A 15,182-nucleotide genomic window follows, 5' to 3' on the forward strand; every position below is an offset into this window, starting at 1 on the left:
GGGAGCACTTTGTGGGTAAGGGCTAGTATTAACAGTAGCCTGACCCTAGAAGAAAACTAGAGAAGTTTCATCTACTTTTTCTCATTTGCTCCATTTTGGGCTAAACCGTCCTCTCCAAGGAGCCTAGAAAGGCACCTAAAGATACCTCAGCACCAAGTAGGAAAGTTTATGCTCACAGACCTGTTCTCCTTTCGTGCTCCGAGTATGTGATCCTGCTAATTTATTCTCCACTTTTTTCACTGGGGCTAGGCTCTTGCCTCTTAGACTTCTCATACCTGTGTTCTGGATAGGCTTTGGCCATAAGTATTTTCTTTACACAACCCCAACACATGTACTGGCACAAATATACACATCGTATTTCAAATATATTTTATTTTCTGATTTTTGAATAATTTTCCAGTCCTCCCCACTCCCTCTTCCCTTGCTAGTGTTCTCTTTCCCAATGACTACCCCCAGGTATTTGTATCCCACCAGCTATCCATTCTGGCATGTCAGCCCTTGGCACATGGCTCAGGCCAGCCTTCAGCTCCCCCAGATCAGTATAAACTGAAGAGGCGGTCATGGAGAATCATGTGATCCACAAACCTAGAGCAGGGAGAAGTTAATTCATTTCAATCTGGTTAGGTGGAGAAAGAGGGAGGGAAGGAGGGAAAAGGGAAGTGTGATGATAGTTCCCAAGGCTGCTTTCTGCTAAATCCCCAGAGCAGCAGGAGTGCTGTGTGTGATTCCCTGTCACTCGAGCCGAGCAGAAAAACAAGGGAATATGCACACATGCTGCAGACATTCACAGATGGACCAAAGATTCACAGATGGATTTAGACTAATGTGTTTGATCCTTCAACACATCAATAGTGAGCTGGAGTGAGGCTTCTCTTGTTTTTGGTAAGAAAAGTAGAGCTCCTCTAAATCTCTAATAATTAAAGAAATGCAAATCAAAACAACTCTGAGGTACCACCTCACACCTAGCAGATTGGCTAAAATGACAGCAGGGGAGAGTAATGAATGTTGGAGGGATGTGGCTAAATTAGGAGACTAATGCATTGCTGGTGGAGCTGTGAATGGATCCAACCATTCTGGAAGGCAATTTGGAACTATGCCCAAAGAGCACTAAAAGACTGCCTACCCTTTGATCCAGCCATACATACCACTGCTGGGTTCATACCCCAAAGAGATCATAAGGAAAAAGACTTGTACAAAAATATTTATAGCTGCGCTCTTTGTGGTGGCAAAAAACTGGAAAATGAGGAGATGCCTTTCGATTGGGGAATGGCTGAACAAATTGTGGTGTCTGTTGGTGATAGAATACTATTGTGCTCAAAGGAATAATGAACTGGAGGAATTCCATGTGAACTGGAAAGACCTCCAGGAACTGATGCAGAGTGAAAGGAGCAGAGCCAGAAGAACATTGTACACAGAAACTGATACACTGTGGTACAATCGAATGTAATGGACTTCTCTAGCAGCAATGTCCAGGACAACTATGAGACCTATGAGAAAGAACGCTATTCACATTCAGAGGAAGAACTATAGGAGTAGAAACATGTAAGAAAAACATCTTGATCACATGGGTGAATAGGGATATAATTAGGGATACTGACTCAAAATGAGCACCCTAGCACAAATATCAATAATATGGAAATAGGTCTTGCTCAATGACACACGTAAAACCCAGTGGAATTGTGCATTGGCTATGGGAGGGGGTAGGAAGAGGGAAGGGATAGAACATGAATCATGTAACCATGGGAAAATGTTCAAAATTAATTAATTAATTAAAAGATAGTTACTAAAAATGAAAAAAAGAAAAAAAAGTAGAGCTCCTTCTTCCATCCCTAAGCTCTCAGCTCATTTTCTCGCTCTTCTCACCACCACTTAATCTTTCTAGGTTAGTTGGTCAAAAACGATGGCCATAGATGTTCTCTGCTAACAAAATCTCCCTCCCCAGTGCACACATCCACTCTACTGTCCTTCCCCATTTCCCTCCTTTACTCCCTTAGCTGCCCTTCTCTACTAAGGGGTCCTAAGCACAGCCCAAACTGCCTAGTCTTATCTTTAGAATTTCTCATAGGGGCAGGGTCATGCTTACTTCCCAGTTTATCCCTTAAGCTAGTCCCTTCCATCCAAACCTGGTTATAGAGCTCTTGATAATGCAATGTCTTGGAGTCTTCATCCATGGAGCAATGTCATGTGAGCGTTTCCCAGGTTCATGTGACAGCCAGAAACTGAAATTCTGGGCATCCGTCAGAGGTTCTTCAAAGAGCTGATTGTGGACTAAATTGTGGAGTCATGGAGAGAGAGAGGCTCAGAAAGAAATGTCCAGAATTATCCCAACCACCACTTCACTCCAGCCCAAACTGACTAAAGCTTCTTCCCAGGCTTGAGAGAAATCTGAGGGGGGAATGTCCCCCATCCTGTTTATTATTTGATACTATAGTTGAATTAAACTCATTTTTTCTTGCAGTTTAAACTTCTTGTTTGGTGGGCTTTGATAGAATATTAATAGCAAACACGTAGTACTTAAAAGTTTGCAAGTACAATATATCTGAATATCTGTGTGCATATTTATATTTATAATTTTATCTTCACAAGAACCTTGTGAGGGAGGGGCTGTTATTATTCCCATTTTATAGATAAGGAAACTGAAGTATAGAGGTTAAGCAACTTGTTCAATGTTACATAACTGAAGCAAGATTCAAACAGGTCTTCCTGACTACAATTCCATCCCTACTCATCATCTCACTGGTTTTATAGATGAATTCCATTTTCTTTTTTCTGGCCAATCTTCCCCCCAAAACCCACTCCTCCAACCTGCTCTTCCTCTGCCTTGATTTCTTCCCAATGACACATTCCATTCACCACTAGAGTACCCAAACAATAGGACCTACATGTCTTTAATTGTCCCCTCCGGACGGCTCTATGGTACTTAATATTGCTGTTCTGGTGTACGCTGTAATTTCCACCTGGGATAATGGGGGGCAGCTTGGTTCTGCAAACTGGCTCCTTAGAAGTCTCTTCCTCTGTAGTGACAGCAAATGGGCTTCTAGGTTGGAGAACTGCAGAGTTATGAGAATTCAGAGTTCAAATCATAAATTTATTCTAAAACACAAATAGTCATCAAACACAAATAATCATCCGGCTTCTTCTAGAAGGCTTCCAGTGATGATAAAGTCACTACCTCAAGGCAGATTATTCCATTTCTGAATGACGTTGTTAGGAAGTTTTGTTTTTTTTATATTAATCTGAAATTTGCCCTCCTCTTCTAGTTTGACTCTCTGGGGTCTAACAGAAAGTATCTTAGCACTCTAGATTTGCTAAAATTAATAATAATTCCCTTTTCATTTTCATCAACATGACCAACATCAATTAAATGTTAACACTTTCCTATATAAAGAAAAACAAAAAAAGAATTGACTGCATATGAAACTGGGAATCTCCATTATGCTAATCTGACTCCCAAATATTTCTAGATAATTGAAGACAGCTCTACCTTAATTTTCTCTTTTTTTGATTAAACATTTTTAATTTCTTAGCTTATATTCATCTTCATTTAATGTGATTTTGAGTGATTTACCCTCATTGTTCTGGTCACTATTTTCTGACTGTATTCCAGCCTATTAATGTCTCTTTTAAAATAATGTTCTACACATGGGCTGATGGGGATATTATTGGGGACGTAGACACTAAACTATAACTCTAGTCCAACTATCAATAATATAGAATTAGGTCTTGATCAATGATACATGTAAAACCCAGTGGAATTGTGCGTCGGCTAAGGGGGGTTAGGAGGGTTTGGAGAGGGAAAGAACATGAAATATGTAGCTATGGGAAAATATTCAAAATAAAAACTTAAAATAAAAATAAAATAAAATAATGTTCTAGATAGGGACTGATCAGTTCAGAAGTAGAAAAATTACCTCAAATGTTTTGTATACTGTACTTCTATTAAAGCTTTAGCTTTTTTGGAGGCCATCTCATACTACTGGCTTATATTGAGGCTGTAAATTCACTGAAAACCACTAGGTCTTCAAATAAATTACTTTCTAGACCTTTCCTACTTACCTGTTATGATCCTGCATTTGTAGAGTTGAATTGTTAAACCCGATTTTAGGATTTTACATTTAGCTCTATTACATTTGATCTCATTGACTTCAGTCTACCATTCTACCCAGGGAATTTTTTTGAATTCTGATTCTATTATGACGATGATAGAATGATGGTGAACCTTTTAGAGAACTTGGAGACTCGGTGCCCAAACTGCAACCCCCATGCTATATGTGACTTGCCCTCTCACCCTAGACAAGGGAGGGAGGAAGCTCATTGGGCTGCTGGGCAAAGGTAAGGATGATGAGAGAAATGTCCCCAGTCACACTTGGAGAGGGGGAAGGGAGCAGCCCCTCTAGCACACTCTGGCACGTGTGCCATAGGTTTGCCAACACGTATCTATTGTATCCGCTATATACTCCAGCCTAATGTTAAACTGGATAAGCTAGGCCATCCAGGCTTAAATACAAGTCACCGATAAAAAAAAATACATTGAACTGAGCAGAACCAGAGATAGCTATGCGGGCCTCCAGTAGAGCGGGGCTTCCTGGTTGTCACTGATGCACCTTTGGGTGGATCTGTCTGTTCAGTTTGTTCCAAACTATTTTCCTGTACAATCATATAGTCCATACCACCCCATTTTATCCACCAGGATATCTTGAGAGATTTTGTCAAATAGCTCGCTGAAATCCAAACATGCTGCCAATAGCATTCCCCGATCTCCTTGTTTAATAGCCTTGTCATAACCCAGGAGATTTGGCTCTTCTTAAACCTTTAGGCTGCAGTTACTGGCCTATAATTTGAAGTATCCAGTTTGATCCCCTTTTTGAAATTTGGCACAAAGTTTGCCCAATTCCAGTTTTGCAATATTTCTCTTATATTAAACCTAAAAAAAAAAATCACTGACAAGGCTCAACAATTACATCTACATGTTCTTTTAGTATCTTGAGATGTAGTTCTTTCAGGCTGCCTTGAATTCATTTTCAGTCTGAAGATTATTCTTTGTTTTACAGATTAAGCTTCATGGTCCATGTGAATCAGACTATAGGTCAGATCATCATCCAGGTTCCATGGACAGAGGCTGAGCTGACACACTATGACAGACAGTATCCATTTTGGGGGAGGACCTAGCCATGAATCTGGTTTCTTAACCTACATTCCCCTCCAGTTTTTTGAGTTGGCCCCATTCCTACTGCAACCAGACTGCTGAGACTCATATAGATACAATTGATCAATAAAATACCCACCCTAGGGGCAGCTGGGTAGCTCAGTGGATTGAGAGTCAGGCCTAGAGACGGGAGGTTCTAGGTTCAAATCTGGCCTCAGACACTTCCCAGCTGTGTGACCCTGGGCAAGTCACTTGACCCCCATTGCCTACCCTTACTACTCTTCTGCCTTGGAGCCAAAACATAGAAGTTAAGGGTTTAAAAAAAAAATATCCACCCTTCATGCCTGGTGCCCTCTTAAATACCTCTCCTTAGATTACATATTTTGTTATTTCTTTCTCCTGCTAAGGTTGCCTTTGATGTTCATTTTAACTAGATTTTGCCTGTGAATATACACACATATGTGTATGTATGTTTGTAACATGTATGTGTGTTTTTGTATATGTTGGGCCAGGGGTAGTGGTAAACAGTACAATTTTTTTTATCCTCTAAAGGTTAGAAATAGATGTTTTTCTATTCCAAACTTTTTTTTTTAACCCTTCTCTTCCAACTTAGAATTAATATTGCTTCCAAGGCAGAAGAGTGGTAAGGGCTAGGCAATACAGGGGTTAAGTAAAATTTGCCCAGGGTCACACAGCTAGCAAGTGTCTGAGGCTAGATTTGAACCTAGGACCCTCCTGTCTCCAGGCCTGGCTCTAAATCCACTGAGCCACCCAGCCACCTCCCTAAACTTCTTAAAAGCAAGGACACCTCAACTTGATTACTGCCTAGTCCAATGCTTTTCAATACATGTTGAATTGAAATTTAAATTGTCCCATGTTCACTTGGGATTTGGAGTGGTTGAGTATCAGAGGGAAATGGGGAGAGAATGTTCAGTGAACAAGTTGTAGATAGAGAGGATGTTTCAGGTCCTCAGATTCAGCAGGTCCAAACCCAGCTCATCACCTTTCCTTTCAAATCTGCTCCTCCTTTCTGACATTTCTGATCCTTTTAATAACAGTATCGTTCATTTTCTGTCATCCAGGTTTAAAATTTTGCTACAATCTCAGTCAATTGACAATGTTGCCCTTCTATCTATCCCTGAAATGTCTCTGTCATTCGACCCTTTCTTGCCTTTTCCACTGCTATTCAAGCACCTGGATTTTTGATAGTAGAATTCTAATTGATTGTCTTCTTACAATCTCTCCTCCACACTATTATTCATATAAGCTTACTGTCAAAATAATATTTCTACATTATGCCTTCTTAACCATTAAAAAAATAACCCTTACCTTCTGTCCTCGTATCAATTCTAAGGCACAGAAGCAGCAAGGGCTAGGCAGTTAGGGTTAAGTTGCCCAGGGATCAAATAACTAGGAATTGTCTGAGGCTAGATTTGAAATCGGGTCCTTCCAACTGTAGGCCTAGTGCTCTATCCACTGTGCCATCTAGTTACCCCATTCTCAGTTATTCTTAACCCATTATTACATTTACCAGGATTCAATTTGTTTCTGGCCAAAGGCTAACTGCTACACATATAACATGTCTTTCTTTCCTGCCCATTCTCTCAGATGGTAAAGTGAGAGTCTGGTCCTTGGGGAAATCTATAGATTTGCTCCCTCTCTGAGAACATTGTCCAATGGGAGAATCTAAGTCTCTCTTTCTAGGACTTGAGCAGTATAAAGTGAATACATTTTAAATATCCTGAGAATCAAGTAATATTGGCCAGCTATACTGATAGCTCATTCCCTTAGACATAATCCAGGGATTTGTTGTACTTGAAGATCAAGCAAGTTTTTTTCCAAACTAGAAGCTCCTACTCTCAACCGTTACAGTCCCGAGGAGAAGGTATTAGACTAGAGGGATTGATTTATCAAAGGATTTCATTCACTCATCCCATTAAGAGGCAGGAGTTATAAATGAGATGGTTATACTAAAAATGGTTCATATTTCTAAAGGCTTCAAGTTTCATAAAAGCTTCTGGTGAGGTAACATTCAGAATTTGAAGTTGACAAAACTGAGGCTCAGAGAATTCAGGAGGCAGCTAGTAAGTGATGGAGCCTCTTCCTGATTTCATCTTCTGACTTTTAAGCCCAATGGTTTTGCCATTTTTACTATAGTAGTAGCCATGTTCTTGGCTGGGCAAGGAAAGATCAGCATCAAATGTTGTTTTCAAATGATGTCAACCATCTTCTAATATGGCCAACATACCACATACCAGGCTGTAGGCCTGAGTACTAGTGGGCAATATTTTCCCACTGAGTAGGAAAACCAGATCTGGCAACCATTAGGCCTGACATTTTTTTGCTGGCCCATTGGTTCCTTTTTGTCCCTCCCTTTCTTATCACCCTGTCTGCTTTCCTCTTACCTGTCCCTTCTCCTTCTCCCTTCACCCACACTTTCTTTTTGCTCAGAAAAGGATTCTGATAACCCAACAGAGTTATGCCAAAGAATGCCATCCCAGCTCTTCCCTCACTGGATGTGGTATAGCTAACTTTGAAGTTCTGAGCTCTGTTTTTGGTTACTATGGTGATGGCCTGGTGATGACCAATCCTGCTAATGAGGATAGGCTTTCAGGATCATTGTTGAGGCTCAGTAAACAGGCCTGAAGAAAAGGGGAATTATATGTTTATACCTTTTCCCTCAGAGCCCTCAAAATGCTACTCTACACTATTTGTTATTGATATTGGTCCCTTTCATCCTCCTTTAATTTATTAGACTGCAGTATGGAGAATACAAAGAAGATATTATAGATTTGTTCAATTTACAGGTGGAAGGGAACTGAAAGGTAATCTTAGAAACATGATCTTGAGAGGCAACATGGTGTGGTGGTTACAGTTTTGGACCTAGGGTCAGGTAAACCTGGGGTTCAGATCTTTCACCTGATATTTACTAGCTGTGTGACTATAGGCATATCACTTAATCCCTCTAAACTTTGGTTTCCTTATTAGTAATATCTACCCCATTGGTTTTTTAGGAGGGATCCAATGAATTAGTGCTTTACATACATTAAGTTGCCAATCCCAGGATGGACATTATGTCTAAGAACAAGATAGTGTAAGAAGTAAAAATTATGGTTGGACTGAATATTTAAGAGTTTTGATCACCAGGAATTGATTACACAATTTCCAAATTAAAGACCCAAGTCAGGATGACTTTCATGGTAGTTTATTTACAAATAGGAAGAGTAAAAGTAGGGAAATTGAGAGAGAGAGAGAGAGAGAGAGAGAGAGAGAGAGAGAGAGAGAGAGAGAGAGAGTTACTCCGGCTTGGTCCGAAGGTCCAAACCAGGCAGGGCTTCAAAGGCTCTAGCAAAGGGGGGCACAGAGGTTAATTAAACAAGGCTTGTAGCCACAAGGCCTCTTCGGAGGCTAGTGCCTCCAGAAAAACCAAGGAAAGGGAGTCAGCCTTTCACTCGCCCACGTGACAATTCAAAAGGAAGCAGTCTGAGGTCTCAAACGGAGCTCCTCCAAGGACAAGTTCAAAGGGCAAAATCCCCCTCACAGGAAGTTACCATCATATTTAAAAGATAGTTCTTTGCATCACTTCCTGTGTCCATTCTCCAGTTCTACCTGGACAAATGGCAGCCTCAACCTCGCTTTGGACTGCCCAGGGGGCAGTCGGTTCTTTCTGATTTGTCACTCACCAGCACAAGTGGATCACAGACCTCCCCCCTCACCACTCAATCCTAAGTGGGGTGGGGTGTACACATTCTTAGTGGCCAAAGTCTAAAGAATAAATAAGGGAGAGCTAATTCCATCTTGACAATAGTCAAACCAGAAGAGATTCATTGCCAGAGTGACTAAATAATAATAATTTTTTTTAAACTATACCAACCTTGAAGATTATAAAGATCATGATTGGGAGTGGAGGGAATACACACACAGAAAAGGTATTACAGATCTTTGAAATATTAAAGCAACTGAACATCAACTAGGTATGAAACACTCTACAAAACAAGCTTTCTTTCAAAGAGTTTATAAACTCAAAAGAGAGATTCATAAATAATATAATAAAAAGTAGGCTAGACTAAGTCTGTAAAAAATGAGTACAAAGTACTATGGGACATCCAAAAGTGTTCCGAGTTTTAAAAAATGGGATAAAATCTTAAAGCCATGGGAAGATTAGGGACAGTTCTGGCCTCATCAATAGGTAGGAGAGATATTGGAACTGCAAAAAGCCCTAGGAGGGTCGTACTTTCCTCTCTAGCTGCCTAAAATTAAAAATTCCACATAAGAGATTCCTTCCTTTAGAGTTTCCTTAGATTGTAAACTTTTTGAGGGCTGTCTTTTGCCTCTTTTTGTTCTTAGCACAGTGTCTAGCACATAATGAGTACTTAATTAAAGTTTAGTGATTGATTGCCTTTGGATATTTTCTCATTAAAAGGTATTTGTCCCTTGGGACAGGTACTACTATCAATACCTGTTATGAAGAAGCCACTATTAATATCAATGTGGACAAGTGCTACAGGAGAGCTACTAAGTGTTAAGAAGTTAGTAAAGCTATGAATTACTTTCAACTGAGGTGATGAGAAAAAGCATCTGGAAAGAGGTGGCACTTGAGATGCATCTGAATTTTTGAACCATCTAAATTTCAAAGTTGATTGATTCTGAAGTAATTATGTGGCTCAATGGATAGAGAGCCAGGTTTGGAGACAGGAGGTTCTGGATTTTAAAATGGCAGTAGATACTCCCTAGCTATGGAACCCTGGGCAAGTCACTTAACCCCAATTGAATATTAGTTAGTAATAATTCTAAGATAGATGGTAAGTTTTTTGGTTTTTTTTTTAAGTTGATTGATTCTGAAATGGAGGTGATAAAAGTAGAAAATCCTTTTTTCAGACTGCTGTGGTCTGTCAAGGGAAAGTATTTAACCTCTGTGTGAATCAATTAACACTTAATAACAACAGGGTCTGCTTTGGGAGCATTAAGGAGGAAAAGTTTACCAAACAGATCAAGCCTTTACTACATGCAAATTCAAACAAGACAATTCCTTCTCTCAACAAGCTTAAATTCTAATGAGGAAAGACAACACAGAAAAGAGAAACTGGAAAGCTTGGAAGTTGGTGCTGTGGGGGTGGAGGTTTGGTAGCAATAGGGGAGAGGGAGAAGAGATAAGAGAATGAGGAGGAGGAGAGTTCCAGTGTGGATAAGACGGTTTCTGTCCTTGCCATAGATTGTGTTGAAAGAAGGGCTGGGATCACCAAATTTAAAAATGTTTACTTCATAATTTTAGCTCAGGCTGCCCTAGCAATTTTATTCTTTCTGACCTTTAAAAAACAAAACAAAACTTTCTTTAGCTAACAGTGCTTTCAAGTAATGCCCAGCCTTTAAGCATTATCATCCCTCTATTAAAGGACCCAGGGTATATCTTTTTGAAGAAATTACTAAGGGATTACTAAACTGATTCCATGTGCAAGAATCTGATACTTTTTAAATTAAGCAGAGTATGGTGGCAAAAGCTTTCCCCTTCAATTCACACCTAAATTAGAATCTTGGTTTTGACTCTAACCAAATGACTTAGAGCAAGCAATCTAACTTCTCTGAACCTTAGTTTCCTCATCTATAAAATGGGGTTAGTAATACTTTTGCTACCTCATAGAATTGTTGTGGAACTTTATAAATATCAAAGGTGCTATAAAAATGTGAGTTACTATTGTTGCCCTTGGGTGCCCAATGTAATCCAATTTTCTTTTTTTATACTTCTGTAGGGAAAAACTTAGCTCTCCTTCCATTTAGCTAGGGCCTCCTGAAAATATCATTATGGATGTAGTTCCTTCAGTTGTGCATCTACTAATTGGTCAAAAGATTCTTCCTTTTCTCCCATGGCTTGTGGTCCCAAGAAATAGCTAAATTAATGCTTTCCCCCTGCACTAGAATGTTGGGTGTACTAAAATGTCTGCTCCTAAAGCATCCACAGGCCGCTCAAACTAATGAATCATTATTTCTTCTAAAACTGACTCAAGTATGTCTTAATAAGAAAGGTTAAGATTTGCTTGCAGCATTTCAAGACTGATGGCAGTCTGAAAGGCCCTTTCCTGCTAGTTTTAAGAATGCCACTTACAAGGGGGCAGCTGGGTGGCTCAAAGGATTGAGAGCCAGGCCTAGAGATGGGAGGTCCTGGGTTTAAATCTGGCCTCAGACACTTTCTAGCTGTGCGACCCTGGGCAAGTCACTTAACCTCCTTGCCTAGCCTTTACCACTCTTCTGCCTTGGAACCAATATACAGTATTGATTCTAAGATAGAAGGTAAGGGTTTTTTAAAAAAATGCCACTTACATTGCAAAGACAGGCAGACATTTCTGTTTGGTGTATGACACTGTCAACCTGAAGAAACACAGAACTGCCAGAGTAGTTGTAATAATGGTCTTTAATTAAGATAGGAAGATTAATCTGGGAAGATGCATAGACCTCAGTCCTGGGATTTCCAATGAACTAAAGAATGCAATGTGCTCATATAAATTTTGAGAGTGGGAAAGGGCATAGGCCAGTGATGGCATACCTTTTAGAGACAGAGTGCCAGGACCCCCTCATTCCCCCCCTAAGCCAAGTGCCAAGCCCTGACCCCCTCCTACACTCCTGCCCCCACCCCTTACCCCAGACAGGGAAGAGAGAAAGCACTCCCATTGGCTGATGGGCAGAGGGATGGAGGATGTGAGGAATGTCCTCAGGTGCATGGAGAGGAGGAGGGGAAGAGCCATTCTGGCTTTCTAGCAATTAACTCTGGCAGATAACTGGAGGTGTGCCAACAGAGAGGTCTCTGCATGCCCTTTTTGGGCACGTATGCCATGGGACTACCATCACTGGCACAGGCCCTGCTGTAGCCTTGGGAATGATGCACTAACCATAGTCAACCTGATTGGGAGAGGCCTAGACACACTAGCCAGAGGCTAGGGTACCTGGGGTATACATTGTTGTATAAAAGGAGAAACCAAGATAAAAAGGATACTTAAGATTTTATTATATCAGCTAATCCTATCTAAAATGACCAAGGAGTGCTTAAGGGTTTATTGACCTGGGACAAGGGTCAGTCAGGGTGTTTCTTGAAGTTTCTAATCAGGGAGACAAGGGTCAGTTTAGGGTTTCATCAAACAGGGTTCTCAACATGAAGAGTCACTTTACTATTTACCACATCTCAGCAAAGGGGCAAAGTAAGAAAGTCCTTTGAAAGTACAAAAGGCATTTTCTTCCAGCTGTCCTATAGCCAGATCCTCTCACCAAGATGAATGACATGATTTAATTTGATTTGGAGACTGGCAAATTCAACAGTTTCATCAAGTTCAATACTAGTATCCTGTGTATGATGATTGGTAGAACTAATGTGGATCAAACTGGTATAATGACCAATAGGGGGAATCATTCAGGCTTCTTCAGTATGGTCCATAGAAAGTGTGCCAATGGGAAAAATTTTGCCACCAGGTTTTCAAATGTTTTTGTTATTGATGTAGGTAACAAACCCTGGATTTCTTGCCTGTTTCAACCTTGTTAACTGCAACCAAACATTGGTAGATAAATGACTGAAGATTATAGCAGAGTTTCTGTGGTCAAATAAAGATTCCACATTTACAATAGCAAAAGTAAAATTGCTGTTGGTAGTCTAAAGCTGTGAGTCTTAGCATCTTTTGAACTCTGTCCTACAATTCCAATGTCATCACTGAGGAAGTCAGTCAACAAATTTTACCAACCAAATACTGTGCTGAGCATTGGTTATGCAAAGAAAGGTAAACAATTTTTTCCTTCAAGAAATGTACATTCTAATATGAGACATAACATCTAAATAACCAGGTTCACAGAAGATACACAGAATGAAAGTAAGGTAATCTTGGAGGAGAAAGCACTAATAGAAAGAAGATGGAACTTGAATGAAGTCTTTTTTTTCCAATTTTTTTTTGTCATGCAAAACACATTTCCATATTCGTCATTGTTGTAAGAGCAAAGTCATACATAATCAAAACCCCAAAATAAAACCCAAAATACACTGATGTGAAAGACAGCTCCAACAGTTCTTTCTTTGGAATAGGATAGCATTTCCCATCATAAGTCTTTAGAGATTGTCTTAGATCAGTGATGTCAGCTCTGACACGCGTAGCCATTTTCAATGACACATGGCTGCATGTGGCCACATACAGAGAAGTATGGGGCCACATGATGAGGATGAAACATTTGCTGTAGTGTGTGTAGACACTCTGTGCACTATAAATGACAATTCTACCTATATTAATATACCTATTTTGGTTTATTAAATACAGTTATATATTATAATTATATATTCTTGTTATTTAAACTACAAATATCACAAAATTATGTTTTTTTTCTCCAAGTGACACACCACCCAAGTTATGTTCATTATTTTTGGTGAATTTTGACACACCAAGCTCAAAAGGTCTTAGATCACATAGCTCATTGCTTTGCTGAGAGTAGCCAAGTTTTCACAGATATTCATCATCCAATATTGCTGTTTTTGTGTACAATGTACATTTACATTCTGCTTATATTGCTCTACATCAATTCCCACATATCTTTCCAGCTTTTTCTGAAATCATCTTGTTTATCATTTTGTAGGGCACAATAGTATTCCATCACCAACATATACCACAGTTTGTTCAGCCATTCCCCAATTGATGAACATCTCAATTTCCAATTCTTTGTCACCACAAAGAGAGCAGCTATAAATATCTTTGTATAAGTGGGTCCTTTCCCCTTTTTTATTATCTCTTTGGGATACAGATCTAGTAGTGGCATTACAGGATCCAAAGGTATACACAGTTTTATAGCCCTCTGGGTACAGTTCCAAATTGTCCTCCGGAATGGATGGATTAGTTCACAACTCCACCAACAATGCATTAGTGTACCAATTTTGCCACATTCCTCCAACATTTACCACTTTCCTTTACTATCATATTGGCCAATCAAGAATGATTTAGAACATTTTTTCACATGCTTATTGATAACTTTGATTACATATGAAAATTGTTCATATCCTTTGACCATTTGTCAATTGGGGAATGGCTTGTATTCTTATAAATTTGAGAATTTAAACCTTTATCAGTGACATTTATTATAAAAAAATTTATTGTTTCTCTTCTAATCTTGGTTAGGTTAGTTTTTTTGTACAAAAGCTATTTTAATTTAATATAGTCAAAATTATTTATTTTACATCTTATAATACTCTCTATCTCTTGTTCGGTCATAAATCCTTCCCTTCTCCAAACATCTTCCAGGTAAACTATTCTGTGTTTCCCCTAATTTAGTTATGGTATCACTCTTTATATCTAAATCATATATCCATTTTGACCGTATATTGGCCATGTTAGCAAAGATGTGGCATGCTTGCTCTGGTTTACCAGAAGGGGTTGCTCTGTTCCTCCTTTCTACTGTGTCTGAGGACATTTTTTGCATGCCCCACTTCTCCACCCAGTGTGAGCATTTCCTCCCTCCACTCTTTGGGGTAATATAGGGGGCTCATAGGCAGCTTAAAGGTGCAGTTTGGGCACACAATCTCCAAAAGATTTGCCAGTGCTGGTATAGGGTGTAAGATATTGATCCCTATCTAGTTTCTGCCATTCTGTTTGCCAATTTTCCCAGCAGTTTTTGTTTAAAAGTGAATTGATATTCCAAGAGCTGGGATCTTTGGGTTTATCAAACACTAGGTGGCTAAGATCATTTACCTCTGTATATTGTGTATCTAATCTACTCCATTGATCTACCATTCTATTCCTTAATCAGTACCAGATTGTTTTGATGATTGCTGCTTATACACTTTGAGATCTAGTACTGCTAGGCTACCTTCCTTCACATTTTTTTTTATTAGTTTTTATTACGTTAGCTTGACCTACCCATGAGCAATTAGTATTTTTCAAATTTGGGGGCAGCTGGGTGCCTCAGTGAATTGAGAGCCAGACCTAGAGACAGGAGGTCTGGGCTTCAAATGTGGCCTCAGACACTTCTTAGCTGTGTGACCCTGGGCAAGTCATTTGACCCCCATTGCCTACCCTTACCA

The 15,182-nt window shown here is 39.6% G+C and overlaps 1 protein-coding gene across 1 annotated transcript; it reads right to left on the reverse strand.

Annotated features, from left to right (window-relative positions):
• Positions 1 to 47: 47 nt before the first annotated feature.
• TEX49 (testis expressed 49) lies at positions 48 to 7,642 on the reverse strand. Its single transcript, XM_044678142.1, has 4 exons — positions 7,581 to 7,642; positions 2,883 to 3,034; positions 2,124 to 2,268; positions 48 to 585 (listed from the first exon to the last, which is right to left on the reverse strand). The coding sequence occupies exons 1-4, from the start codon at positions 7,640 to 7,642 to the stop codon at positions 537 to 539; spliced, it is 408 nt and encodes a 135-aa protein (XP_044534077.1). The 3' UTR covers positions 48 to 536.
• Positions 7,643 to 15,182: the final 7,540 nt, after the last annotated feature.

The sequence above is a fragment of the Gracilinanus agilis genome, chromosome 5 (assembly GCF_016433145.1).
Source record: "Gracilinanus agilis isolate LMUSP501 chromosome 5, AgileGrace, whole genome shotgun sequence".
Classification (NCBI taxonomy): Eukaryota; Metazoa; Chordata; class Mammalia; order Didelphimorphia; family Didelphidae; genus Gracilinanus; species Gracilinanus agilis.

Coding starts and splice junctions, on each gene's coding strand:
- TEX49 (XM_044678142.1), bottom strand. CDS start 7,642: ATGGCATTCTTTGGCATAACTCTGTTGGGTTATCAGAATCCTTTTCTG. Junction 3,035..7,580: donor TTTCTGAGCAAAAAGAAAGT/GTGGGTGAAGGG, acceptor CCAACCTAGAAG/CCCATTTGCTGTCACTACAG. Junction 586..2,123: donor ATCAAGAGCTCTATAACCAG/GTTTGGATGGAA, acceptor TCCCTGCTCTAG/GTTTGTGGATCACATGATTC.